The 26,024-nt window shown below is 45.6% G+C and overlaps 3 protein-coding genes across 6 annotated transcripts; 2 read left to right on the top strand and 1 right to left on the bottom strand.

The window, feature by feature from the left end:
* Positions 1–1,930: 1,930 nt before the first annotated feature.
* On the bottom strand, positions 1,931–15,448 carry LOC115416388 (multifunctional procollagen lysine hydroxylase and glycosyltransferase LH3-like). Of its 2 annotated transcripts, XR_003934967.1 has the most exons (20): positions 15,364–15,448; positions 10,959–11,050; positions 10,373–10,509; positions 9,240–9,403; positions 8,983–9,095; positions 8,715–8,778; positions 8,206–8,303; positions 7,398–7,499; positions 6,607–6,738; positions 6,406–6,527; positions 6,220–6,324; positions 6,015–6,140; positions 4,585–4,726; positions 4,371–4,484; positions 3,883–3,954; positions 3,691–3,795; positions 3,434–3,580; positions 3,141–3,266; positions 2,724–2,956; positions 1,931–2,687 (listed from the first exon to the last, which is right to left on the bottom strand). XR_003934967.1 is itself a non-coding variant. In XM_030130125.1 (19 exons), the coding sequence occupies exons 1-19, from the start codon at positions 15,446–15,448 to the stop codon at positions 2,801–2,803; spliced, it is 2,202 nt and encodes a 733-aa protein (XP_029985985.1). In that variant the 3' UTR covers positions 1,931–2,800. The 2 variants fall into 2 exon arrangements, 1 of the variants encoding a protein (XP_029985985.1); XM_030130125.1 differs by having other exon boundaries at positions 1,931–2,956.
* Positions 15,441–18,807, top strand: LOC115416397 (cytochrome b5 domain-containing protein 1-like). Of its 2 annotated transcripts, none has more exons than XM_030130147.1 (4): positions 15,441–16,218; positions 16,944–17,020; positions 17,133–17,351; positions 18,429–18,807. In XM_030130147.1, the coding sequence occupies exons 1-4, from the start codon at positions 16,098–16,100 to the stop codon at positions 18,657–18,659; spliced, it is 648 nt and encodes a 215-aa protein (XP_029986007.1). In that variant the 5' UTR covers positions 15,441–16,097; the 3' UTR covers positions 18,660–18,807. The 2 variants fall into 2 exon arrangements, with proteins under 2 accessions (XP_029986007.1, XP_029986004.1); XM_030130144.1 differs by having other exon boundaries at positions 17,133–17,363.
* A 405-nt stretch (positions 18,808–19,212) lies between these two features.
* On the top strand, positions 19,213–25,953 carry asgr1a (asialoglycoprotein receptor 1a). 2 transcript variants are annotated; one of them, XM_030130143.1, is made up of 8 exons: positions 19,213–19,446; positions 19,959–20,032; positions 20,366–20,455; positions 21,650–21,715; positions 21,789–21,881; positions 24,189–24,343; positions 25,422–25,531; positions 25,667–25,953. In XM_030130143.1, the coding sequence occupies exons 2-8, from the start codon at positions 19,987–19,989 to the stop codon at positions 25,821–25,823; spliced, it is 717 nt and encodes a 238-aa protein (XP_029986003.1). In that variant the 5' UTR covers positions 19,213–19,446; positions 19,959–19,986; the 3' UTR covers positions 25,824–25,953. The 2 variants fall into 2 exon arrangements, with proteins under 2 accessions (XP_029986003.1, XP_029986002.1); XM_030130142.1 differs by having other exon boundaries at positions 19,925–20,032.
* Positions 25,954–26,024: the final 71 nt, after the last annotated feature.

Below are 26,024 nucleotides of genomic sequence, written 5' to 3'. Positions count from 1 at the left end.
GAAACAATGTTAAAACATAAATTCACTTTTTTGTCTGAATAACTTTAATATTATTTATCCTTGTAATAAATTTATTTATTTTTTTGGTCATAATGATTCAGTCGTCAAATTACTTTTGTGTTTCTCTTTGTTTTTGTTTTCCTCATTTTTTATCTATTTTTCTTGTTAATGTTGTCCTTTTTGTCTCTAAATATGTTTCAGTTTAACTTTTACAAAGAACAAATACAAATAAGTGAATAAATGTTTTGGTTTTTTACTGTTTTCTTATGTTTTGTGGAGTTGGATTTAGAAAAACACCAAAAAATAAAACATTATTTTTTATTATTATCTTATTATTATTATTATTATCATTAAATGTACAGGGTGGGGAAGCAAAATTTACAGTGAACATTTAGTTGTTTTTTCTTAGCAGACACTACGTCAGTTGTTTTGAACCCAAACATATACTGATGTCATAATCATACCTAACACTATTATCCATACCTTTTCACAAACTTTTGCCCATATGAGTAATCAGGAAAGCAAACGTCAAAGAGTGTGTGATTTGCTGAATGCACTCGTCACACCAAAGGAGATTTCAAAAATCGTTGGAGTGTCCATAAAGACTGTTTATAATGGAAAGAAGAGAATGACTATGAGCAAAACTATTACCAGAAAGTCTGGAAGTGGAGGAAGCAACAAAAAACGTACCAAAGCTTTTATTAAAGCTCTCAAATCCAAAATCCTAAAGGATCCAACCAAACCCATGAGAAAAATCGCAGTTGAACTTGAGGTAGACAACAAGACCATTAGGAATGCAGTAAAATATGATTTGAAGTTAAACTCTTACACAAGAACACCAAAACACTTGTTGACAACGGCAACAAATCCAACTTTAGCAATTTTTGGGAATCCTGTTTCTGGCCGCCTTCTAGCCCAGATCTAAACCCTCTGGATTCTGCTGTTTGGGGCGTTTTAGAACATGCACCAATAGAACATCACACAGCAATGTGGACTTTCTGAAAGATACTATTAAAGAAGAATGGGAGAAGTTGTCACCCCAATATTTGAGGAACACTTGCGCAAGTTTCAGGAAGCGTGTGAAGGCAGTTATTGAGAAAGAAGGAGGACACATAGAATAAAAACATTTTCTATTATGGACATTTTCTTGTGGCAAATAAATTCTCCTGACTTTCACTAAACTAATTGGTCATACACTGTCTTTCAATCCCTGCCTCAAAATATTGTACATTTTGCTTCCCCACCCTGTATGTGGATGAATCCAACAGTCTGAACACCTTCATGTTCTGTTTTTCAGTTTTTCTTCTTCAGGGTTCAAACAAACGCCTCACGGACCAAAACCAACGGCAAAAGATTCCGATCAAATCCAAAAATGACACTGAAGACATTATTATAACTGTTCAGGTTCCACATTCAGACCAATATGATCTACAGTTTATGTCAGAACCAGGAAAAGAAGACCAGAAGAACCTGTAAATAATGACAAATACAAATAAAAATGACAATATTTACATTTACAAACTATCCTTAAATTAAAAAAAATGTGAATGAGCTGAAACGTCTTAAAAAAATTAAATATAATTTTAACCTCATTTTGTTCGTGTTTCTGAAGTTTTTGTTCTTATTCTTTATTTTGTTCATATTTGTTTTGTTTTTTTTTCCGTTGTGTTCACGTTTTTTGAAATTTCTCCAAATTCCTCTAAATTTTAATGGACGTACACGTATAAATGATAAACTCAGACATAATATTGTTAAAATTACACTTATTTTTCTTAAGAAACTTCAGGTTGTTGATGTTTTTCACATTTTCAACACGTCATTGGACTTTTTTCACCGTAAAACACAGAAATGTTTGTCATTATTTTGGTTATTATGTTGTTATTTTTGCTTCACATGGTTTTATTCTTCATCAAACAGTGACTCAGTGAAAACATGTTCAAACTTTATTCACCAAATAATTTAATGCAGTTTGTACAAAGCCCGAGAAGACGACGTAGAAAAGGAAGACCAGAGGCAGCGTGGAGTTCCAACGCGTTTAAATTAAACTGAAGGATGAAAAAAAAAACAACCTGAAACTAAACACAAACACACACCAGTCTAAGGCCGTTAGTGAAAAATCCCACAAACAACACAAACACAAACGCATCATTAAAATAGACTCAGATTACAGTGATTTCCTTTTGTGTCAAATATGATCGACGAGGCTCCGAAGACGATGTGATTGGTCGAAATCATCCAGAGCGTCTGTTGCATAGATACGACACGTTCATGAAAATAAGGCAGCTCGGTTTAACGCATGCTCGGACCTGAAACGTCATGTGACCATGAAGAGAAACAGAGTCTGAAACGTCGGAACCAGGAGAAGAAACGCCTCCGAGTTCGACACAAACACAAACGTTAAAAATCAGGATTAAAAAAAAAAAAAACTCCTACAAAAGAGTCAATGTTACAAGAGTTGTCTAAATTCCCAGCTGTCCTGAACACAGCATCTGACCTTTGACCTACAGCTGATTTCGGACTAATGAAGGTGATTGGATGAAAACACTCCCATGTCCCACTCTGACACCAGGTCTGTGAAGGGGCTTTCAGGGTCCTCTGTAAAAAAAGAGACCACGATGCATTCACTGACATCAGGTGAATCTGTCCGTCCCACCTGGAGGAGGGGGCGGGGCCTCGCTGGTCAGGCCCCACACACACACGTGCACTCACACACACACACACACACACACACACACACACACACACACACACACTTTGACATGCGCTCAGTCCAGATGGGTCCAGGTGGTCTGTGGTGCGTTCAGGGGTCCACGAAGGACACCATGATGTAGCGGGTCCCCCTGGTGGTGGGCAGACCCTCGTGGTAGTGGGTCAGGCGACCCGGGTGCATGAAAGACCAGCCTTTACGAGGAGACTCCACCCTACAGTCATAACGAAGAAACCGACAACCACCACCCTGAGGACACACACACACACACACACACACACACACACACACACACACAGGTTATTTAAATGTTACAGGTGACCTCAATGAATCAACCTTTGGGACCCTGACCCTGGACCCCCTGGTCTGGACCAGGGTCCCAGGGTCCTGGGGGTGCCGCTGGCCCCTCCTCTGCCTGAGTGGGCGTGGTTACCTCGTAGTCCCGTCCTTTGTTGTTGAGTGCGATGTTGATGGTGAAGGTGGACGAGTCGTGGTGCGGTCTGAGAGACGGCTGTTCATCTGGACGGTACCGCACCACGAAGTTCATGATGGCCTGGGCCTGGACACACAGGACAGGGTGAGGACCGCCCACTGAGCACAGAGGACCGCCCACTGAGCCTACAGCCCCGCCCACTGAGTCCAAAGCCCCGCCCACTGAGTCCAAAGCCCCGCCCACAGAGCCCGCCCCCAGCCCTGCCCCCCTGTGCAGTTGGAATGTGGGCGTACCTTGGGGTAGTACCCGGGGTAGAGCTTCTCCGTCACCGGGGAGATGAAGTCCTTCAGGAACTTGAGCCACTCCTTCTCAAAACCGATCTGGTTCATGTGGATGTCCACAGTGGGGACGTTCTCATACCCCCCAGCAAGACGCTCATCCTGGAGGACACACAGACAGACGGGTCAACGGAGGGACGGGCAGGTGGACAGATAGACAGGTGGACAAAGGGACAGGTGGACAGACAGGTGGACAGACAGGTGGACACTACCTTGTGGGACCCTCCAGACCACTGGCCGTAGTCCTCCATGGTCTCCACTAAATGGTCACACATCTTGTCGGAGAACGCTGGGAACCAGTAGACGTCTGGACACGGCTGAGACACACAGACAGGATTGACCCGGACCGTCCAATCAGTGGACTGACCGATCAGCTGATCACTCAGGTGTGTGTGTGTGTGTACCTGCTCCACAAACGCCTTCTCATCCTCAAAGATCTTGGAGTAGTTCTCATGGATGTACTTCTCCCTCCAGTCCTGGAAAGACCACATTCAGTTTAGTGTGTGGGTGTGTCCATGAGTGTGTGTGTGTGTCCAGGTGGGTGTGGGTGGGTGTGTCCAGGTGTGTGTGTGAGTGTGGGGTCGTCTGTCCAGGTGGGGGTGTGTCCAGGTGTGTGTGTGTGTGTGTGTGTGTGTGTGTGTGTGTGTCCATGTGTGGGCTTGTCTGTCCAGGTGTGGGCGTGTCTGTCCAGGTGTGGGCATGTCTGTCCAGGTGTGGGTGTGTCTGTCCATGTGTGGGCGTGTCTGTCCATGTGTGGGCGTGTCTGTCCAGGTGTGGGTGTGTCTGTCCAGGTGTGGGTGTGTCTGTCCATGTGTGGGCTTGTCTGTCCAGGTGTGGGTGTGTCTGTCCATGTGTGGGCGTGTCTGTCCAGGTGTGGGTGTGTCCATCTCACCACAGGGTTGTCAAAGATCTGCCACATGTCCGGGTGCAGCCTGGACGTGTTGAAGTTCGCTGACGACACCAACCGTCCAAACTCGTCCCGATTGGACACGAACATGAAGACGCCCTGAGACACACGGGACACGCCCAGTTATCGACTCATCTACCTGCGGAGGGGGCGTGGCCGCGCGCTGTCCCCTCTGATTGGCCGCTCGGTTCCGACTCACCTGGTCTCTGACGTTCCTGCAGAAGACCATGTCTGGGTCCAGGCCGTCATCCTGGTACAGCTGGACCTGGGACAGTCTGGACCTGAGGACGCTGCCTTTGATCAGGTAGGCCTGAGTGATGTACGGGACGTTCCACAGACCACTGCACACACACACACACACACACACACACACACACAGAGAGACACACACACAGAGACAGAGACACACACACAGGGACAGAGAGAGACACACACACACAGAGAGACACAAACACACACACAGACAGAGAGAGACACACACACACACAGAGACACACACACAGAGACACAAACACACACAGAGACAGAGAGAGACACACACACACACAGAGAGACACAAACACACACAGAGACAGAGAGAGACACACACACACACAGACAGAGAGAGACACACACACACACACACAGACACAAACACACACACAGACAGAGAGAGACACACACACACACAAACACACACACAGAGACAGAGACACACACACACATTCATAACGTTAGCCTTCCATAACATTAGCCTTTCATAATGTTAGCCTTTCATAACATTAGCCTTCCATAATGTTAGCCTTTCATAACGTTAGCATTTTAACATTAGCCTTCCATAACATTGGCCTTCCATAACGTTAGCCTTTATAACATTAACCTTTTATAGCGTTAGCCTTTCATAACATTAGCCTTTCATAATGTTAGCCTTCCATAACATTAGCCTTTCATAACGTTAGCTTTCCATAACATTAGCCTTTCATAACTTTACCCTTTATAAGGTTAGCCTTTCATAACGTTCGCCTTCATAAGGTTAGCCTTTCATACCGTTATCCTACTCACACAGTGTAATTATTGCAAACACCATCTCTTTTTCTCTACATGTACAGTCATGTGACCAGTAGTTTAAAACAGTGACTCATTCTGAAACCACCTTAAACTGACCTCAGAATTATGGATTCCATCACAGTAGGTTCTCTCCATTTGTGTCACTCACTTGAAAGACGTTTATTCTGCCTTTCTTGCTTGCATTTCCAATAATTGCGCTAGATAGCAACATTTTCCTGGGCATGACCCGCCCTACTCTACCTCTGATTGGCTAATCAGTCCTCATGCCTAAAGTTAACCAATCTAATCAGTGAAGATACCAAGTACTGGCCAATTAGAGGCAGAGGAGGGCGGGTCATGGCTTCACCGTCCGAGGGGAAAACATGGACAGTTTGGTTCAGATGTACGACTGAATGGAGCACATGAGGGGAGATTTATGAGTGAGTATACGCAACGCTGACCAAAAAACAAGGAGGTCTACTCCGTGTACCGCCGTATACCCTGGACTACAGCACTGGTTTAACTGGTGGACCAGTTGTTCTAATGGACCTCAGACGCAGAAACAGGAAGAACCTTCAGGACTGTTCCTGGGTACGGACTCACATCCTTTTGGCCTGGACGATCTCGATGTAGTCCTCGGACCTGGAGTAGTACCCTTCAGGACTCAGAGCACCCCAGAAGTTGCTCCACAGCTTCCCGTGTCTGGACAGCATGGGGGCGATCACCGACCTGGGGGGGAGGGAGGGACAGCACAGTTAGCATGTGACGGGTACCCGGGTCCGCAGAACCCAACAGAAGGTGCTCGTACTTGTTTTCTTCGATCAGGATCCTCAGGGTGTCCGGGTTGACCAAGGCCACGTCCGAGTCGATGCTGAAGTAATAATCACACTCCGGATCCTTCTTACAGGCGTCGCTGCACGGACACACAACATTAACCTACGCTGAGGTTCCACACAGGTTCTGTAAAGGTTCTGTGCAAGTTCTGGTGACTCACACTGCCATGGTTCTGGCCTTGTCCTCCTGCAGGTTCTCCTCTGGTCCGACCAGCTGAGCGTCAGGGAACAGGTCTTTGTGACGCTCCCAGAACTGGTGGATGTGCTGCTCGTGGTACACCACCTGGATGAGAACACAGCCTGGTTAGAACCTGCCCTCACAGGTGCAGGTGTGTGTGTGTGTGTGTGTGTGTGTGTCGTACGTTGTTGTGGATGAACAGGCGGATCCGGCCTTTGGGGTAGTTCATGGTGGCCAGGCGGTCCAGGAACTCCTCCATGAAGGGCGTGGCGTGTTCGATGAAGATGGCCATGTAGACCAGGGGCATCTGCGCATCCTGAACCACACAAACCAGGGTTACTGAGGTCCACCAAACCCACAACCAGAACCAGAACCACACAAATGCTGCGTTTCCACTATGTGGTACCAGCTCAACTCGGCTTGGCTCGACTCCACTCTGGTACCAGGTCCTACTCCTGGAGACCATTTCCATTCCAGGATACTACCCACTTTCCAGTACCTGGTCGTCATAGTGATGCAGTGCGTTACTTCTGTGTTGTCTGCTCACAGTTGCTGATAAACTCACTGGTTGCCTGTTGTCTGGTCAAACTCCTGCTGAATGTTTGCATCTGAACCTCCTGGACAAACCATGGTGTGGTTTTACAGTTTACTGTCCTCATGTGGATTCACCTACTGACAGATTTACTGGAAACTACTGCATCTGTTTTTGTAAAAGGGCGGGACACACAGACAGCTCTGACCAATCAGTGGTCTGCAGTGTTTACACGTCACGTTTTAGGATCTGGTCCCCAGTCCTGGAACCTCAGCGGAGGTGAGACCAAAAAACTAGTACCAGGTACCAGACTCCAGGTCCTTTTTCGTAATGGAAACGTAAAAAGTTCCGAGTCGAGCCGTTACCACATAGTGGAAACGCAGCAAAAGGACATCAAAGAACCGGGGAGCGTCGGTAAACCGTAAAGATGGCGTTGTCCGTACAGGGACGTCGTTGAAAAACAGCAGGTCATCGTCACAGTTTCCACAGCCGTTCTCATAGGTCCAGGCTGTGGGGACGTAGTTCCCCAGGTAGTTCAGCTGCAGCTGAGGACACAGAGGACAGAGGACAGTGAAGACAGAGAAGACAGTAAGGACACAGAGGACAGTGAGGACAGAGTGGATAGTGAGGACACAGAGGACAGAGTGGACAGTGAGGACAGAGGACACAGAGGACAAAGAGGACAGTAAGGACAGAGGACACAGAGGACAGAGGACAGAGAAGACAGTAAGGACACAGAGGACAGTGAGGACAGAGAGGACAGAGTGGACAGTGAGGACAGAGGACACAGAGGACAGTGAAGACAGAGAAGACAGTAAGGACACAGAGGACAGTGAGGACAGAGTGGATAGTGAGGACACAGAGGACAGAGTGGACAGTGAGGACAGAGGACACAGAGGACAAAGAGGACAGTAAGGACAGAGGACACAGAGGACAGAGGACAGAGAAGACAGTAAGGACACAGAGGACAGTGAGGACAGAGAGGACAGAGTGGACAGTGAGGACAGAGGACACAGAGGACAGTGAGGACACAGAGGACAGAGTGGACAGTGAGGACAGAGGACACAGAGGACAGTGAGGACACAGAGGACAGAGTGAACAGTAAGGACAGAGGACAGTAAGGACAGAGAGGACAGAGTGGACAGTAAGGACAGAGAGGACAGAGTGGACAGTAAGGACAGTGAGGACAGAGTGGACATAAAAGCCCATGGGTCACATGGTGTCGGTGGAGGCCAGTGGTTGGTTGTTTACCTTGGTGGGTCCGTTGCCGTGGATAATGACAGGAAGTGTGTCGTAGGCCACGTTCCTCGCCCTGACCTTTGCCCTCTCAAACTTTAGGACCACTTCATCTGACAAACACAGAAAAACGATAAGAGAAAGAAGAGTTCAGGTAGAAACGGAAATTCAGGAATAAATACAACGTCTGGTGTTTGGATTCACATGCTAACAGTCACATGTTCTTTAAGCAGAGTTAACGAAGGTAACGAAGTTAACGAATGGATGTTTGACGCAACAGTAAAGTGAGGATGACTACTACTAATACTACCACTACTGCAAATACTACCACTACCACTCCAAATACTACTCCTGCTTCTCCTAATCATCCAGAACCATACCTCAGTCTAAAACTGGACCCAGTGGGTTCTTTAAGGCTCTCATGTTTCGAACACATCTGCTCTACTCTACCTGTTTTTTCTTTACACTTGCCACCAATTGTTCAGTTCACGTCTTACTGAGGATTATGGGTCATAGACACTCACCGACAGCCCCATTCAGGTTCTGGAAGATTCTGGAGCGATGATCCAGGGTCATGTTGAACTTGGTCTGAAAACACAGAACATCTCCATGACGACCACAGGTATCAGAGACTTCTGGATCGGATTTCAGAAAATAACTTTCTTCACATTAAACTGATGAGTTTCATCCGTTGGTTTGGACTGAAACACTGATGACCTGCTTCCTCTGACTCCAGGTGGTCTAACCCTCTGACTCCAGGTGGTCTAACCCTCTGACTCCAGGTGGTCTTACCCTCTGCGTCTTGTCCAGGTAGATCCGGGTGTAGAACAGCTGGTCGTCATCGTTGTCTTTGTATTTCCACTGTTGGACGATGGCGGCGAGATCTGGAGCGAAGCCGATAAACCCTGGAGACAAAACCAGAGGTGAAAACTCAGACATCCACAGTTTTATTTAGATTTAGCAGATACCCAGACTAATTCCACCTCAACCCCAGTCGGTGTTTCCCAGTGTCCTTAAACACACCAGAGCTGTGTCACATACTTCCATACCTCCTGAGTTGAGGTAGCGTTTCCCAGAATGCACCTCTGGGTACTTGGAGGCCAGTCTCTGGTCGGGCCAGCAGAACCCTTCGGCAGAGAAAACTACTCTGTGGCCCAGACGAGAAAACTTCAGCAGCAGCTCCTCAGGACCAGACGCGAAGATCACATCGTAACTGGAACAGAAGACGAATCAATGAAACAGCACACTGACAATGACCTCTGACCCCTGACTTCTGACCTCTGACCCCCAACACTGAAACCAGGACAATGTTGAGTCCAGGAGCTGAAAGTGTTCACTAAAACCCAAACCTGTGCTCTGGTCCAGAACTCAGTGAGTCCATTTCCATGACGACAATAACCCAATAACTGTAATAGGGGTGGTCCGACATTACAGGGGCGGTCAGGTGTTAAAGGGGTGGTCTGGTGTTAAAGGGACAGTCAGGTGTTAAAGGGGCGGTCTGGTGTTAAAGGGGCGGTCTGATGTTAAAGGGACAGTCAGGTGTTAAAGGGACAGTCAGGTGTTAAAGGGACAGTCAGGTGTTAAAGGGGCAGTCAGTCAGGTGTTAAAGGGGCGGTCTGGTGTTAAAGGGGCGGTCTGATGTTAAAGGGGCGGTCCGGTGTTAAAGGGGCAATCCAGTGTTAAAGGGACAGTCCGGATTTAAAGGGGCAGTCTGGTATTAAAGGAACAGTCTGGTGTTAAAGAGATGGTCCGGTGTTAAAGGGACGGTCCAGATTTAAAGGGGCGGTCTGGTGTCAAAGGGGCGGACTTTTACACCTTTCGTTGTCGTTGTTTTCCACGTTTGTGGTGTTTGAACAGTTTTTTCTTCCCGTAGATCAGCTTCTCTTAAGATTTTCTGGGCTGATGTGGATCAGACCTAGGTCAGGTTTTGTTGTGCACTGGTTTTGGTTTTCGGTCCCTGGTGTTTTCTGTAAACGTGGCCTGGTTTGACTGTTGATGTTCTGAACAGGTGAAACCTGATTGGCTGAAGGGACACACCTGTCCGAGTCACATTACCGTCTGAACAAAGACACAAAGGACACAAAGCACAAAGACCCTGGACCTGGACCAGGACCAATCTAGCACACTGATGGCACCACAAAGACCCAGGACCTGGACCTGGTTCCGGTTCAGCCGAGCTTACCTGTCCACAAACAGGACCACGGTGTCCTTCTGCTCGGACAGTTTGATCAGCTCCTTCTTCAGCCATCGGACCTTCTGACCTCCACCCACCGTCCGGGCCACGTCCCCCCCCTTCCACTCCTCACCCAGACCCAGGACCTGCACGGAACCAGAACCACAATCAGAACCGCAATCGGACCCACCGTCTGCATCATCAGAGGTTCCACCAGAGCCGGAACAAACACCGATGTGTTGCACATCTGGTTCTTCTATGACGGTCTGAGTCCAATCCAGTTCAGACCAGTCTGGAACCATTAGCAGCTAGCAAACAGTTAGCGGTGCAGGTGTACGAAAACATACGGGAACATTAGAGAACATCCGTGAACAAACGAGAACAGACTAGAACAAACGGGAACAGATGTGAACATATGTGCTCATGGTTCAGACAGACTGAACCTCTGAGACGACTGAACCAAAAGGCCTTCAGTGAATCCAATGCTACGGTAAAATGCAATGCTAACAGCTAACAGCTAAAGCACTACCACCTCTATTGTAACGGCAGTTTTCTGGGTGCGTTCCATTTGCGTTGCGGAGTGTCCTGAAGTTACCTTGACGGTGTAGTTGAACTCCTTGGCCGTCCTCATGAAGCGGTTGAAGCCGTCCGTCTCGTCGGTTGCCGCGGTGATCACCAGCAGGTTTTCTGTAAACAATCAGAAGGACAAAGCACTGGTGAGTCCGATGTACCCGAGATCCACAGAAACGGCGTTTAACGGACGGCACGAGAAAACGCACCGATGTGGAGACCAGCGACGCTCATGTTCAGGGACGTTAACCCTATGAGAACGCACTGAAACTGAACGCACTGAAACTGAACGCACTGAAACTGACTGAATGCACTGAAACTGAACGCACTGAAACCGACTGAACGCACTGAAACTGACTGAACGCACTGAAACTGAACGCACTGAAACTGACTGAACGCACTGAAACTGAACGCACTGAAACTGACTGAATACACTGAAACTGACTGAACGCACTGAAACTGAACGCACTGAAACTGACTGAACGCACTGAAACTGAACGCACTGAAACTGACTGAACGCACTGAAACTGAACGCACTGAAACTGACTGAACGCACTGAAACCGACTGAACGCACTGAAACTGAACGCACTGAAACTGACTGAATACACTGAAACTGACTGAACGCACTGAAACTGAACGCACTGAAACTGACTGAACGCACTGAAACTGACTGAACGCACTGAAACTGAACGCACTGAAACTGACTGAACGCACTGAAACTGACTGAACGCACTGAAACTGAACGCACTGAAACTGACTGAACGCACTGAAACTGAACGCACTGAAACTGACTGAACGCACTGAAACCGACTGAACGCACTGAAACTGAACGCACTGAAACTGACTGAACCCATCGGCGGCCATGTTCTGGACCAGGAAACAGTGAGTTTAGTGGATTTGAACAGAACTGTCTGGGTTCTGATCCGTTTAACCCTCCTCGACTCCTTCGGACCCTCCTCGTCTCCTTCGGACCTTCTTCGTCTCCTTCGGACCCTCCTCGTCTCCTTCGGACCCTCCTCGTCTCCTTCGGACCCTCCTCATCCCCCTCCTCATCTCCTTCAGATCCTTCTCGTCTCTTTCAGACCCTCCTCGTCTCCTTCAGATCTTCCTCTTCTCCTTCGGACCCTCCTCGTCTCCCTCGGACCCTCCTCGTCTCCTTCAGACCCTCCTCGTCTCCTTCAGACCCTCCTCATCCCCCTCCTCATCTCCTTCAGACCTTCCTCGTCTCCTTCAGATCCTTCTCGTCTCTTTCAGACCCTCCTCGTCTCCTTCGGACCCTCCTCGTCTCCTTCGGACCCTCCTCGTCTCCTTCGGACCCTCCTCATCCCCCTCCTCATCTCCTTCAGATCCTTCTCGTCTCTTCTTTCAGACCCTCCTCGTCTCCTTCACTTCTGTTTCTCTTGGTTTTCCCTTCAGGCTTTCGAGGAATTTTTCAAGTCAAATTCCTCTAAAAATACCCTAAAGGTGATGGAGGAGGAGGAGAATAAAGGCCTGTTTGTCCTCTTTCCACCAGACGCTGGTGCTCCAGTTTCAGATCAGAAAATGAATAAACTGAATACCCCCCCCCAGTCCATGCCATCCACCTCCATTCACCTGATCAGATTTGTCCTGTTTTTGCCCTTTTCTTTGTCTTTCAGGCAGTTTTCCGACCATTGTTCAGTGAATAAAACTGTCCTTACAGACAGAGGTGGAACCAATGGATCCATTTCATTTACACAGACGATGGAACAGAAAAAAGGTGGAATATTCCAGAGCACAAGTGGAAAAGGGGCGTGCGTTTGACACAGAAAGCCAATAATCAGTTCATCTCTAAAATAACCAGTGGACTCATTGTTATTATTATTGTTGTTGTTGTTATCTGCAGATACTGGACATAAAACACTGCATCACAGAGGATTTAATGCAGGGCTGTCAAACTCATTTGAGTTCAGGGGCCACATTTAGCCCAAACTGAACTGCAGTGGGCCAGACCAATGAAATAATAACAGTGAAAAAAGTAAAATTATATTACGATCAGGTTTACATTTACAAAGTTTCCTTAAAAATCTAAATAACATGAACAACTTGAATTGTCTTAAGAAAAACAAGTACAATTTTAACAATATTACGCCTCGGTTTCTCAGTTTATCATTAACACATGTGCATTACAATTTGCATTACAATCACACAAAACATTTAGTAACAGGCAGAATATTGGTAAATTGCATTTGCTTTTCTTAAGACATTTCTGTTTGTTCATATTTGTTCAGGTTATTCACATTTTTTGTAAAAGTATAGTTTGGTAATGTAAACATTTTCATATAATTTTACTTTTTTGCACCAAAAACAAAGAGAAAATTTGGGGTTGTCATTATTTATATGTTGTTCCGATAATATTTTACTGGTCTGACCCACTTGAAATCTAATTGGTCTGTATGTGTCTGTATGTGAATTGATTGTTAATATCTTCAGTGTAATTTTTGCATTTCACAAATTCATCCCGTGGGCCGGTTGGACCCTTTGGTGGGTCAGGTTTGGCCCCTGGGCCGCATGTTTGACACCTGGGATTTAATGTGATAAGACTGAACAAAGTTTGTTTTAGGGAACTGGAATAAAAACTCAGACATGTGCACTGATTCAGAATATGATGAACAAATACTAAAAATACTCCTTATACTGTAGAGTTGAATTTACTTTAATTTAATAACCACTGTTACATCTTCATAAACCGTGGAGGTCAAAGGTTAAAGCTGTCAATGACTCATTTATTCACTGAAATGTTCTGCTTTTATCTGAGGTTATTAAACTAATTCAACTGTCACTTTTATTTGTCCAGTTTTCAGACGACTGTTTGACTCAAACTAGTTTTAATCAGTTGATTCTAAAGTTTTCAGACTCATTCAACACTTTAGCAGAAACAGACGTTCTGTTCTGTTTTATCCCATAAACACCCAGAACTACTTTTATGTCAGTTCCCAAATTCATTTTTGTCTATTTCTACCTTTAACTGATTTATCACCAGTGTTTGTTACAAAATTATCCTCTGTATTTAGCTTTTTTTATGTGTAAATCCTGTGTTTTTCTATATTTAATCCACAGATCATGTAGACCAGGAGTATCAAACTCATTTTAGTTCAGTTCCACGTTCACCCCAATATGATCTACAGTGGGCCGGACCAGTAAAATAAGACCAGTGAAAAAAGTAAAATTACATTATGATAATGTTTACATCTACATTGTTTCCTTAAAAATCTGAATAACGTGAACAGCTTGAAATGTCTTAAGAAACACAAGTGCAGTTTCAACAATATTCTGCCTCAGTTTAACAGTTTATCATTTACACATGTGCATTACAACTTGCATTACAACTACAAATACACAGAATATTAATAAAATTGCATTTACTTTTCTCAAGACATTTCACGTTGTTCATATTTCTTCAGGTTATTCACATTTTTTGTTAAAGTATAGTTTGTTAATGCAACATTTTCAATTTTTGCATTTCACAAATTCATCTGACGGGCCAGATTTGGACTCTTTGGTGGGCCGGATTTGGCCCCCAGGCCGCATGTTTGACACCTGTGATGTAGACGTTCATGAAAACTCAGAGTTAATTCAAAGGTTCTTCTGTCAGAAACAGATCAAACTGAATAAACAGTGTCTTTGTCAGTCCAATCTGTCATGAACTGAACATAACCCAGTGTGTCCATCCACTGTCACTGATCCAACTGCATGGGTTTGACTGGAGAAGCAATGCTGTAGAAGATGATGGTGTTTCCATGGTAACTGCGGAGCCTCTGAATGTCCAAATATGGTCATATCTGATGACCATGAAAAGATGAAGAACTGTATTTGACACCAATTATTGACATGGACTGATAGGATTAGAGGATCAACAGGAATTAAACAGTTTAGATCAGTAGATGGTTTAGGTTAAAGGAAGACGTTTGGGTCTGTAAGGGTTCAAATTTAACATTTTAAAGAAAATATTTTTAAAAAACTAACATTATATGGACTTCACACACACCTCAGACAGAACAGAAAAACCTGCTGCAGCTGAACCGGACCCAACAGTCCAGCAGAACCGGACCCACAGAACCGGCTGTTCGGGTTAGTCCTGCTGCGGTTTACCGGTGGTTCTTAAAGTGGTTCAACCCGGTGTAAGTGCCGTTATTCGCTGTGTTTTTCGCTGTTATTCGCAGTGTTTTTCGTAGTGTTATTCGCAGTGTTATTCGTAGTGTTATTCACAGTGTTATTCGCAGTGTTATTCGTAGTGTTATTCACAGTGTTTTTCGCAGTGTTATTCGCAGTGTTATTCACAGTGTTATTCGCAGTGTTATTCGCAGTGTTATTCGCTGTGTTTCCGGTGTGTTTGTCGGAGAACCGGAGCCCTCCACCGGGTCCCGGGGGTCCGCGGGGCCGGACACGGTAGCCTCCGGAGCGGCCTTACCTGCGGGGATCCTCCGCTGCTCGGCCGACACAGAGCCGTGGAAGAGGGCGACGAGTCCCAGCAGGAGGAGCGGACAGGAGGCCATGTCTGCGGCAGGAACAGCCTGGGACTGAGCACAAAACTAACCAACACAAGCTTTTTCCGCCGCCTCGAAGATCACGTCTCCATCAGGATCCGCGCTCAAATCTCGCGATATTACCCAGCGATCCGCTACGGCCCCGCGTGGATGTCAACAGAAAACCCAGGTCCCGCCTATTCCACGTCCTACGGCCAATAACGGGCTCAGAAGGGCTGATTGGCGGGTGAGCGGGGCCAATCAGAGGCGGGACAATGGGGACCAGGGGATGTGATGCTTTTCCCTCCGTTTCCGTGGCCGCGAGCGACGGAAATTTGGCGAAAAAAGAGAAAGTGCGCGTGTGCCACGTCTGAGAAAATTCCAGAGTGAGGAGAGAGAGAGGAGGGGCGAGCGAACCGGGAGGAAGACACTTTACATACGTCACATAAAAAAAAAAACAGAAAAAGTAAAAGACGCAGAAAAAACACACAGATGTGAACAAGTGAACGACAAGAAGAAAAGATATTTAAAACAAACACGCGGCTTTGAGAAAACACGTGACGTCACAGCGCCGCCCCCCTGCCACCGGGTTTCCATAGTAACAACACAACACGAACACAGTGGAACCGGACCGGGACTGACCGGAGCGTTTATTATCGGTGATAATCATTTATTGGGCATGCGCAGACACAGGTACTTCACCCCGGCGGAGGTGTCGGCTCACAACACGGCGGAGGACCTGTGGGTGTCCTACCGGGGCAGAGTGTGCGACCTGACCCCCCTGATGGACCAGTACCGAGGTCAGAACCACCGGAACCGGCCCCTGCTTCTGCTGTTCTTCTGTCCCTTCATTCATCAACAGTGACTGTAGAGGCTGTTGGTTATTCAAACTAAAGCAGCTTAAATGTGACTGAACTTCAGCCTTTACCTGAACTAGTATCCACTGGTGCTCCAGGGGTTTGTTTACAGTAGAAGACACACGGTCCAGACCACACATGGACCACAAGGGCTTTACTAGGAGGATTCTGAGGGAAAACAACAACTAAGGCCTTTTGTGCTGTCTGTCTGCTCATCCTGTCTGTCTGTCTGCTCATCCTGTCTGTCTGTCTGTCTGTCTGCTCATCCTGTCTGTCTGTCTGTCTGTCTGCTCATCCTGTCTGTCTGTCTGTCTGTCTGCTCATCCTGTCTGTCTGTCTGTCTGTCTGTCTGTCTGTCTGTCTGTCTGTCTGCTCATCCTGTCTGTCTGTCTGTCTGTCTGCTCATCCTGTCTGTCTGTCTGTCTGTCTGTCTGTCTGGTATAAAGCCATAGGCCCACCCAGGTGCATGCTGGTCTAAACCAATAAGAAAACACAAAACAAAAAGTGTTAAATACTAAAGAATGAAAGCAATAACTATGAAAATAACAAATATATATATATATAGTCTAAATATTAAAAAATAAACAGTTACACACACACACACACACTCATGGGTGTTGTCTGTTAAATAATCATGTTGAAATGACACCATCTGTCCTCTGTGTCAGGGGACGTCCTCCTGCTGCCGATCATGGAGTCAGCGGGAAAAGACATCAGCAGCTGGTTCGACCCAGAGACTGGAGACGTCAGTAAAAGACCACCCATCATATATATGTTCACGTGTGTCCAGGTGTTGACGTGTCCTCTGTGTTGACGTGTCCTCTGTGTTGACGTGTCCTCTGTGTTGACGTGTCCAGGTGTTGCGGTACGTGGACCCGGTGACACATTGCCTCAGGTACTTCACCCCCAGGGGACGCTTCGTCCACGTCCCCCCCGCTGGTCCTCGCTCAGACTGGGACGCAGACTTTGGACAGCCCTGGTGGACGGATGAGCGCTACCAGGTGGGACTGTTGTCCTCCAAGACCAGGTGGATCCGGATCATCAACACCCTGACGACCCAGGAGACGAGGCTGGAGGTGAGAGCACAGGTGCATTCTGGGAAACCACCAGGTCGGGCTTTTGGCTGTTTTTCACGTCCTGAATGAATCAAATCCAAACTCCTGTGTCCTCTGTCCCAGCTGTTTAGAGTCAGACTGCAGGTGAAGCTCCTCTTCTCCTAAAATGACTCCCATTAAATGCTCAAATCTGTTCAGTTGTTTTCATTTCATTGACTCCAAATGTGTTGAAACTCGTTCATCTCTCAGACCAGTTGGTTCAGAATCAGTTTGATCCCAGATCAGTGGACTGGATGTTGTTCACTTCTCCTCCATTCCCGTGTCTGTGTTTGTTCATTCCATCTCTGCTCAGTGCATTTGTCCGTAGACGCTCAGCGTCCATGCACTTCAATGGGACTGAGTGGAACTGCTTTAAAAACCACTACAAACTGGACCAGCACTGGACACATGACACCATGTCGTCCTGCCCCTGGACGCTCTGCGTCTCCAGGGGCAAACGGAGCTGTAGGCGGAGCTTGGCCGGGCCAGACGCCGAGCTTCCGCATGCCGATCGGAGGACGGGTCCAAAGGCTGAATGTGGTTTGATTGACAGCTGTTTTCAGATCTGCTCCTTCACTGACACAGTTCAGTTTAATACCGTCACACATTCTGCTGTGGAATCACAGAAACCAAATGAACTGTTCATTTACTGACCTGAAAGAAAACACAAGCACTGGACTAACTGGTACACTGGACTGGACTAACTGGTACACTGGTCTGAAGGTACACGTTTTCTTGTTTAGTTGGTACAATAAGGAAACTGAGCATTTTCTGAAAAATGAACAGAGGACGAATTTATGTTTAAAGAACTGGACTTTTTTTTTTTTTTAATGTAAGCCGACAATGAACTTCCCTTCTCTGAAAGATGAACAGACAACACTGCCCTCTGTACCTGTCTCTGCTGTCTGACCTGTCTCTGCTGTCTCACCTGTCTCTGCTGTCTCACCTGTCTCTGCTGTCTGACCTGTCTCTGCTGTCTGACCTGTCTCTCACCTGTCTCACCTGTCTCACCTGTCTCTCACCTGTCTCACCTGTCTCTCACCTGTCTCACCTGTCCAGGTGTGTTCAGAGGACACTCTGGCCCAGATCCTCCATCGTTTCCTGGACTACAACTCCCACGCCTCCAGCTACACCTGGAAACATGAAGGTGTGACTCTGGACATGAGCAGGACACTGAGTGAGAATGGTATCCATGACGATGACCCCCAGCTGGACCACCTGCGGCTGGACCGGGACCTGTACACCCCAGCCATCCTGTTGTACTTTAATGACGACCTGACAGAGGCCTGACCTCTGACCTCACAGGGGGACATGACAGAGCAGCGTGTCCAAACCTGAGGACAAAAAAAAGACTGGAACATGGACTGTGTCTGTGTTCTACTGAGCAATGGTATCTGTGAATGTGTTCATGTTAAATGACATTAAAGTGTCAGTTATATGAGACGGACAGAACATCTACAATAAAGTGTAATAATAATAATAATAATAATAGTAATAGTAATAGTAATAATAATACTAATAATAGTAATAATAATAATAATAGTAATAATAATAATAGCAATATTAATAATAATAATAATAATAATAATAGTTATAATAATAATAATAATAATAATAATAGCAATATTAATAATAATAAAATAATAATAATAATAGTAATAGTAATAATAATACTACTACTAATAATAGTAATAATAATAATAATAGTAATAATAATAATAGCAATATTAATAATAATAAAATAATAATGATAATAATAATAGTAGTAGTAATAATAATATTAATAATAGTAGTAGTAATAATAATAATAATAATAGTCATAATAGTAGACTCATGTGTTGGACTGGTTTTCAGAGTCTGTAGATCCAACAGTCGTTGGACAAACACACACATGCTAGTGTTTAACAGTTCAAAGTTCATCTGACGGCCATCGACCTCCACTCACACACTCAGACCAACGGTGAGGAGAAGAGGAAGAAGAAGAAGAAGAAGACAAAAAGGAGCAGGGACACTGTCACCATGACGACAGAGTACCATGATGATGTTGAAGACGACAGCAGCTCCTTCTGGAACAAAGGTAGCACCTGCCTGTCCACCTGTCTGTCTGTCTGTCTGTCTGTCTGTCCATCTGTCTGTCCACCTGTCCATTCATGTCAGACTGCAAAGAGTTGAGTTTAAGAGAACTGAAATATTCACCTGTCCCTCCGTCTGTCCGTCCGTCCTTCTGTCTGTCTGTCTGTCCATTTGTCTGTCTGTCCATCTGTCTGTCTGTCTGTCCATTTGTCTGTATGTCTGTCCTTCTGTCTGTCTGTCTGTCCATCTGTCTGTCTGTCCATCTGTCTGTCTGCCCTTCTGTCCTTCCGTCCTTCTGTCTGTCCTTCTGTCTGCCCTTCTGTCTGTCTGTCCTTCTGTCTGTCTGTTTGTCCATTTGTCTGTCTGTCCATCTGTCTGTCTGTCCGTCTGTCTGTCCTTCTGTCTGTCCATCTGTCTGTCTGTCCATCTGTCTGTCTGCCCTTCTGTCTGTCTGTCCTTCTGTCTGTCTGTCTGTCTGCCAGAGCCGTCTCCTGTCTCTCTCTCTGGTGTCTCCAGGTTCAGGCGTTGGTTGTTTCCTGTTGTCATGGTGACGATCATCCTGGTCCTGATCATCGCTGTCGGAGCCACGAGTGAGAAGTGACACATGAGCACATAAAAGACACAGACAGGACCTGAACCCAGTCCAGTCCAGGACATGGACATGGACACAGACATGGACCTGAACCCCAGTCCAGGACATGGACTTGAACCCCAGTCCAGCCCAGTCCAGTCCAGGACATGGACAGGACACATGGGGACCTCTAGTGAACACATGAGTCCACGCAGGATGGACATTAAATACAGACTGACCATAGAAGGACATGGACGAGGACAGACAAACACTGGCATTTGTGTTTTAGAAGAGTCCAGTGGACCAAAGGGGATGAACAGTCAGGTCTGTCCTTGTGTCTCTGTCTCCACAGACACAAAGACAATAAGCCGACTGTGGTCCACTGAGAAGAAAGTGTCCAACCTGACTGAAGGTCTGACCAACGCTCATCAGCTGACCAAAGGTAAGGGCATGTCCACCCAGTGGACACACAGTGGACATCCAGACCAGTGGACACAGTGGACATCCAGACCAGTGGACACACAGTGGACATCCAGACCAGTGGACACAGTGCTGTGTTAATAACAGAATGAATTTAATTAGTGTCATCTTTGACTTTATTTGTGAAGAAAAGTAAAATTCTCATTATTTACGAAATAAACACAATCTTCTTTCATAAAGTTTAGGACACGTCTAATATGCAATAAAAATTAGCATCAACTTTTTCTTATCCGTTAAATAAATTTATGCCTCAGGTACAAGAGTTTTCTCAAAGACGCTGAACAACATAAACAACTGAAGTATCGATCTGTGCTTAGCTTACCGGCTAATATACACCACTGTTAGCTCCTGTTAGCTCAGTGGCTAATGTAAGCTCCTGTTAGCTCAGTAGCTAATGTAAGCTCCTGTTAGCTCAGTGGCTAATGTAAGCTCCTGTTAGCTCAGTGGCTAATGGAAGCTCCTGTTAGCTCAGTAGCTAATGGAAGCTCCTGTTAGCTCAGTGGCTAATGTAAGCTCCTGTTAGCTCAGTGGCTAATGTAAGCTCCTGTTAGCTCAGTAGCTAATGTAAGCTCCTGTTAGCTCAGTGGCTAATGTAAGCTCCTGTTAGCTCAGTGGCTAATGTAAGCTCCTGTTAGCTCAGTGGCTAATGTAAGCTCCTGTTAGCTCAGTAGCTAATGTAAGCTCCTGTTAGCTCAGTGGCTAATGTAAGCTCCTGTTAGCTCAGTGGCTAATGTAAGCTCCTGTTAGCTCAGTGGCTTAGCTTAGCTTTCATTTCATATCAGTATTATCCATTGACCACAGAGAACAGCACTAAGCAGACCAGCCGATGGAGTCTTTAGTTTTTAATGGAATTCTACGTTAACTTTGTGCTTCCGTCAGTAAGAGTTCTTCAACCTGGGCTAATGGTAGCTACTTGTATTTAGCAGGTGATAGCTCACTGCTAAACGCTGACGTGACTGAAAATAATGTAAATGGATTTGAAAAAACGTCATACATGACAACAACTAAGACCAGAGATAACATTGACCTTTTTTTTTCTTTAAGTCCATAAACGGACGTTAGAGCCTTCATAAATCCAGTTTCAACTGTTCGGTGTTGGGGGGTTAACTGTTGAACAGGTGAAACTAACTGGAATGTGTGTTGAACTCTGATCCAGACGCAGCTAAAGACGTTCAGCGGCTGAAGTTTGCGGTGGAATACAACAAGGACCAGCTGTCGTCAGGTGTTGGACTCAGTCACATGTGGTGTGTTGGGTTGGCTTCAGGCCTCAGTGTGTTGAACTGGGTGTGTTTTAGTTTCAGACGCACTGAAGCAGCTGTCTGTTCTGGACTCCATCAGCAGGACGGTGGCCTCGCTGAAATGTTCCCTGGAACGCCTCATCCACAACAGTAAACACACACACCATGTACACAACAGTAAACACACACAACACATACACAACAGTAAACACACACAACACATACACAACAGTAAACACACACAACACATACACAACAGTAAACACACACAACACATACACAACAGTAAACACACACAACACATACACAACAGTAAACACACACAACACATACACAACAGTAAACACACACAACATATACACAACAGTAAACACACACACCATGTACACAACAGTAAACACACACAACACATCCACAACAGTAAACACACACAACACATACACAACAGTAAACACACACAACACATACACAACAGTAAACACACACAACACATCCACAACAGTAACACACACAACACATACACAACAGTAAACACACACAACATATACACAACAGTAAACACACACACCATGTACACAACAGTAAACACACACAACACATCCACAACAGTAAACACACACAACACATACACAACAGTAAACACACACACCACATACACAACAGTAAACACACACAACACATACACAACAGTAAACACACACAACACATACACAACAGTAAACACACACAACACATACACAACAGTAAACACACACAACACATACACAACAGTAAACACACACAACACATACACAACAGTAAACACACACACAACACATACACAACAGTAAACACACACAACATATACACAACAGTAACACACACACCATGTACACAACAGTAAACACACACAACACATCCACAACAGTAAACACACACAACACATACACAACAGTAAACACACACAACACATACACAACAGTAAACACACACAACACATCCACAACAGTAAACACACACAACACATACACAACAGTAAACACACACAACATATACACAACAGTAAACACACACACCATGTACACAACAGTAAACACACACAACACATCCACAACAGTAAACACACACAACACATACACAACAGTAAACACACACACCACATACACAACAGTAAACACACACAACACATACACAACAGTAAACACACACAACACATCCACAACAGTAAACACACACAACACATACACAACAGTAAACACACACACCACATACACAACAGTAAACACACACAACACATCCACAACAGTAAACACACACAACACATACACAACAGTAAACACACACACCACATACACAACAGTAAACATACACAACAGTAAACACACACAACACATACACAACAGTAAACACACACAACACATACACAACAGTAAACATACACAACAGTAAACACACACACCACATACACAACAGTAAACACACACACCACTTACACAACAGTAAACACACACACCACATACACAACAGTAAACACACACAACACATACACAACAGTAAACACACACACCACATACACAACAGTAAACATACACAATAGTAAACACACACACCACATACACAACAGTAAACACACACACCACATACACAACAGTAAACACACACAACAGTAAACACACACACCTCATACACAACAGTAAACACACCACATACACAACAGTAAACACACACAACAGTAAACACACACACCTCATACACAACAGTAAACACACCACATACACAACAGTAAACACACACAACAGTAAACACACCTCATACACAACAGTAAACACACCTCATACACAACAGTAAACACACACAACAGTAAACACACCTCATACACAACAGTAAACACACACAACAGTAAACACACCTCATACACAACAGTAAACACACACAACAGTAAACACACACACCTCATACACAACAGTAAACACACCACATACACAACAGTAAACACACACAACAGTAAACACACACACCTCATACACAACAGTAAACACACACAACAGTAAACACACCTCATACACAACAGTAAACACACACAACAGTAAACACACCTCATACACAACAGTAAACACACACAACAGTAAACACACCTCATACACAACAGTAAACACACACAACAGTAAACACACCTCATACACAACAGTAAACACACACAACAGTAAACACACCTCATACACAACAGTAAACACACCATATACACAACAGTAAACACACACAACAGTAAACACACCTCATACACAACAGTAAACACACCTCATACACAACAGTAAACACACACAACAGTAAACACACCTCATCCACAACAGTAAACACACCTCATCCAGCTGTGATGCGTTCACTGTGTTCCCGTCTACACGGTTCATGTTTACTGGACTGGACCTGATGTGAGTACAGTCGTAGCGCTGTTGTATTGTTGTTGTTTGTGTCCGTCAGCCTCGGCGGTGGACGGCTGCTGTCCTCTGGACTGGGACCAGTCCGGCTCCAGCTGTTATTTCTTCAGTAAGACGGCGTTAGCCTGGCACGACGCCAGAGACTGGTGCAACGGACACGAGTCCCATCTGGTCATCCTGATGACCGACGACGACTGGGTGAGACATTTCACATCTGTCAGAGAGGTCAACAGAGAGTGGGCGTGGCCTGTGGTGAAGCCAGTCAGAGAGGACGGTGTCATCAGTGTAAAAATACAACATAGTTTATGTCAAACTAAGGCTCAGGCTTATATCTAACACTGGTTCATATTTGTAACAGGTCCTCTGATGTATGTGGTGATGAGGAGGGTAGATAGAAATAAAATATGATCATGTGGAAAAGACAGAGGAGCCAATGCAGAGCCCTGTGGAACACCTTTGACTTCTATCGTATTAATAAATGACTCTGATTCAGCTTGTTTCACTAATATATCAATCCAAGAGGGCATCATCTGCATAAAAAGAAACATTTATATAGATAGCAAAGGAGTAAATAGGTGTGTTTTTATTATTATTATATTATTTTTTAATTATTATTGTTAATAAAGTAACTTGAAAAAAACAGTCACCTCAACAGCGTCGTAGATGACTCCATCATAAACTCAGTCTGTTTACAGAACAAACCCAAACGTCACTCAGGCCTTTTAGGAGCTTTTGTGGCTCAGTGCATTGTGGGAATGTGAGTTCCTGCAGCATCAGTTTGTCTGTTGGTCAGTGTTGAACCCACATGTTTGTCCTTTACCTTCGTCCACTGACTGGAAAACAACCTGGTGGACTGGAGACGTTTACTGTGCAGACATCGCACTCATGTTCTTTCCAAATCTGTGACAAACCGCTTTCACTTGGTCACCGTTCCCACAATGCACTGAGCCACTAAAGTCCCAAAAAGGCCCGAGTGCTGTTTGGGTTTGTTCTGTAAACAAACGGACTGTGTTTATTTATGAGACTAATGGTTTAGAGAGAATTAGGACACGACTGGAGTTGGACACGTGGACACACATGTGGGCTTCCAGTCAGACGCTGCTTTAAGTGTTTCATAAATGTTTGGGCGCCACAGGTCAGGCCGACAACAAAGACAGTGTCCAGATAAAAACACTCCATTCAGTCCCAGAGGACCCAGTACGGAGCCCTGTGGGACTCCTGGACTGGACTAGGACAGTTAAACCAGTGTGTGTGTGTGTGTGTGTGTGTGATCCAGGACTTTGTGATCCGTCACGCCACGGGGACGTTCTACTGGGTGGGTCTGACAGACGAGAGGACCGGGAAGTGGGAGTGGGTCAACCAGACGCCATACATCATGAACCGAAGGTGGGTCCGCCTCCTGGTCTTCTTCTTCACTGTCGGGTCGCTGGTCCGAACGTCGGCGTCTGTTCGGGTTCCTGTCATGGTCACATGTTTTCCTGTCGGGGTCATGTTGTTTGTTTGTGTTTGCGTGCTTTCCAGGCGGTGGAAACCCGGCCAACCCGACGCCTGGACCGAACACGGCCTCGGACCCGGAGACGAAGACTGCGCTCATCTCCATAGCGACGGTCGCCTCAACGACCTGCACTGCTCCACCAGGATGAGGTTCATCTGCCAGAGCCACGCCCTCCGCAGTTAAAACCGCATCAAGCTCCGCCCCCTCGCAGCTTGGATCTAAAATAAACATCATCTTAAATTGGAGTTATTATTGTTATTATTCACAAATTATGGCATTTTATGAATAAACCTGATGTTTTACAGCCTTTGAATGGATGTGGTGAAATGGTTCAACAGTGCCCCCTACAGAGCGGTACGAGTGCAGCCGGTCATGGAGCCAGGT

Source organism: Sphaeramia orbicularis, unplaced genomic scaffold, assembly GCF_902148855.1.
Source record: "Sphaeramia orbicularis unplaced genomic scaffold, fSphaOr1.1, whole genome shotgun sequence".
In the NCBI taxonomy this organism is placed as follows: domain Eukaryota; kingdom Metazoa; phylum Chordata; class Actinopteri; order Kurtiformes; family Apogonidae; genus Sphaeramia; species Sphaeramia orbicularis.
The sequence above is the reverse complement of the archived record's forward strand: the minus strand, read 5'-3'. Positions and strand labels throughout refer to the sequence as shown.

Excerpts from the sequence above, each read along its gene's own strand:
- LOC115416388 (XM_030130125.1), bottom strand. The coding sequence starts at position 15,448 with ATGGCCTCCTGTCCGCTCCTCCTGCTGGGACTCGTCGCCCTCTTCCAC. Across the intron at positions 3,955-4,370 it reads AGATCTTTGACAACCCTGTG|GACTGGAGGGAGAAGTACAT; the intron begins GTGAGATGGACA and ends TGGTCTTTCCAG. Across the intron at positions 3,796-3,882 it reads AGAAGGCGTTTGTGGAGCAG|CCGTGTCCAGACGTCTACTG; the intron begins GTACACACACAC and ends TGTGTGTCTCAG.
- LOC115416397 (XM_030130144.1), top strand. The coding sequence starts at position 16,098 with ATGCGCAGACACAGGTACTTCACCCCGGCGGAGGTGTCGGCTCACAAC. Across the intron at positions 17,021-17,132 it reads TCGACCCAGAGACTGGAGAC|GTGTTGCGGTACGTGGACCC; the intron begins GTCAGTAAAAGA and ends TGACGTGTCCAG. Across the intron at positions 17,364-18,428 it reads GGCTGGAGGTGAGAGCACAG|GTGTGTTCAGAGGACACTCT; the intron begins GTGCATTCTGGG and ends TCACCTGTCCAG.
- asgr1a (XM_030130142.1), top strand. The coding sequence starts at position 19,389 with ATGACGACAGAGTACCATGATGATGTTGAAGACGACAGCAGCTCCTTC. Across the intron at positions 20,033-20,365 it reads CATCGCTGTCGGAGCCACGA|ACACAAAGACAATAAGCCGA; the intron begins GTGAGAAGTGAC and ends CTGTCTCCACAG. Across the intron at positions 21,882-24,188 it reads GGAACGCCTCATCCACAACA|CCTCGGCGGTGGACGGCTGC; the intron begins GTAAACACACAC and ends TGTGTCCGTCAG.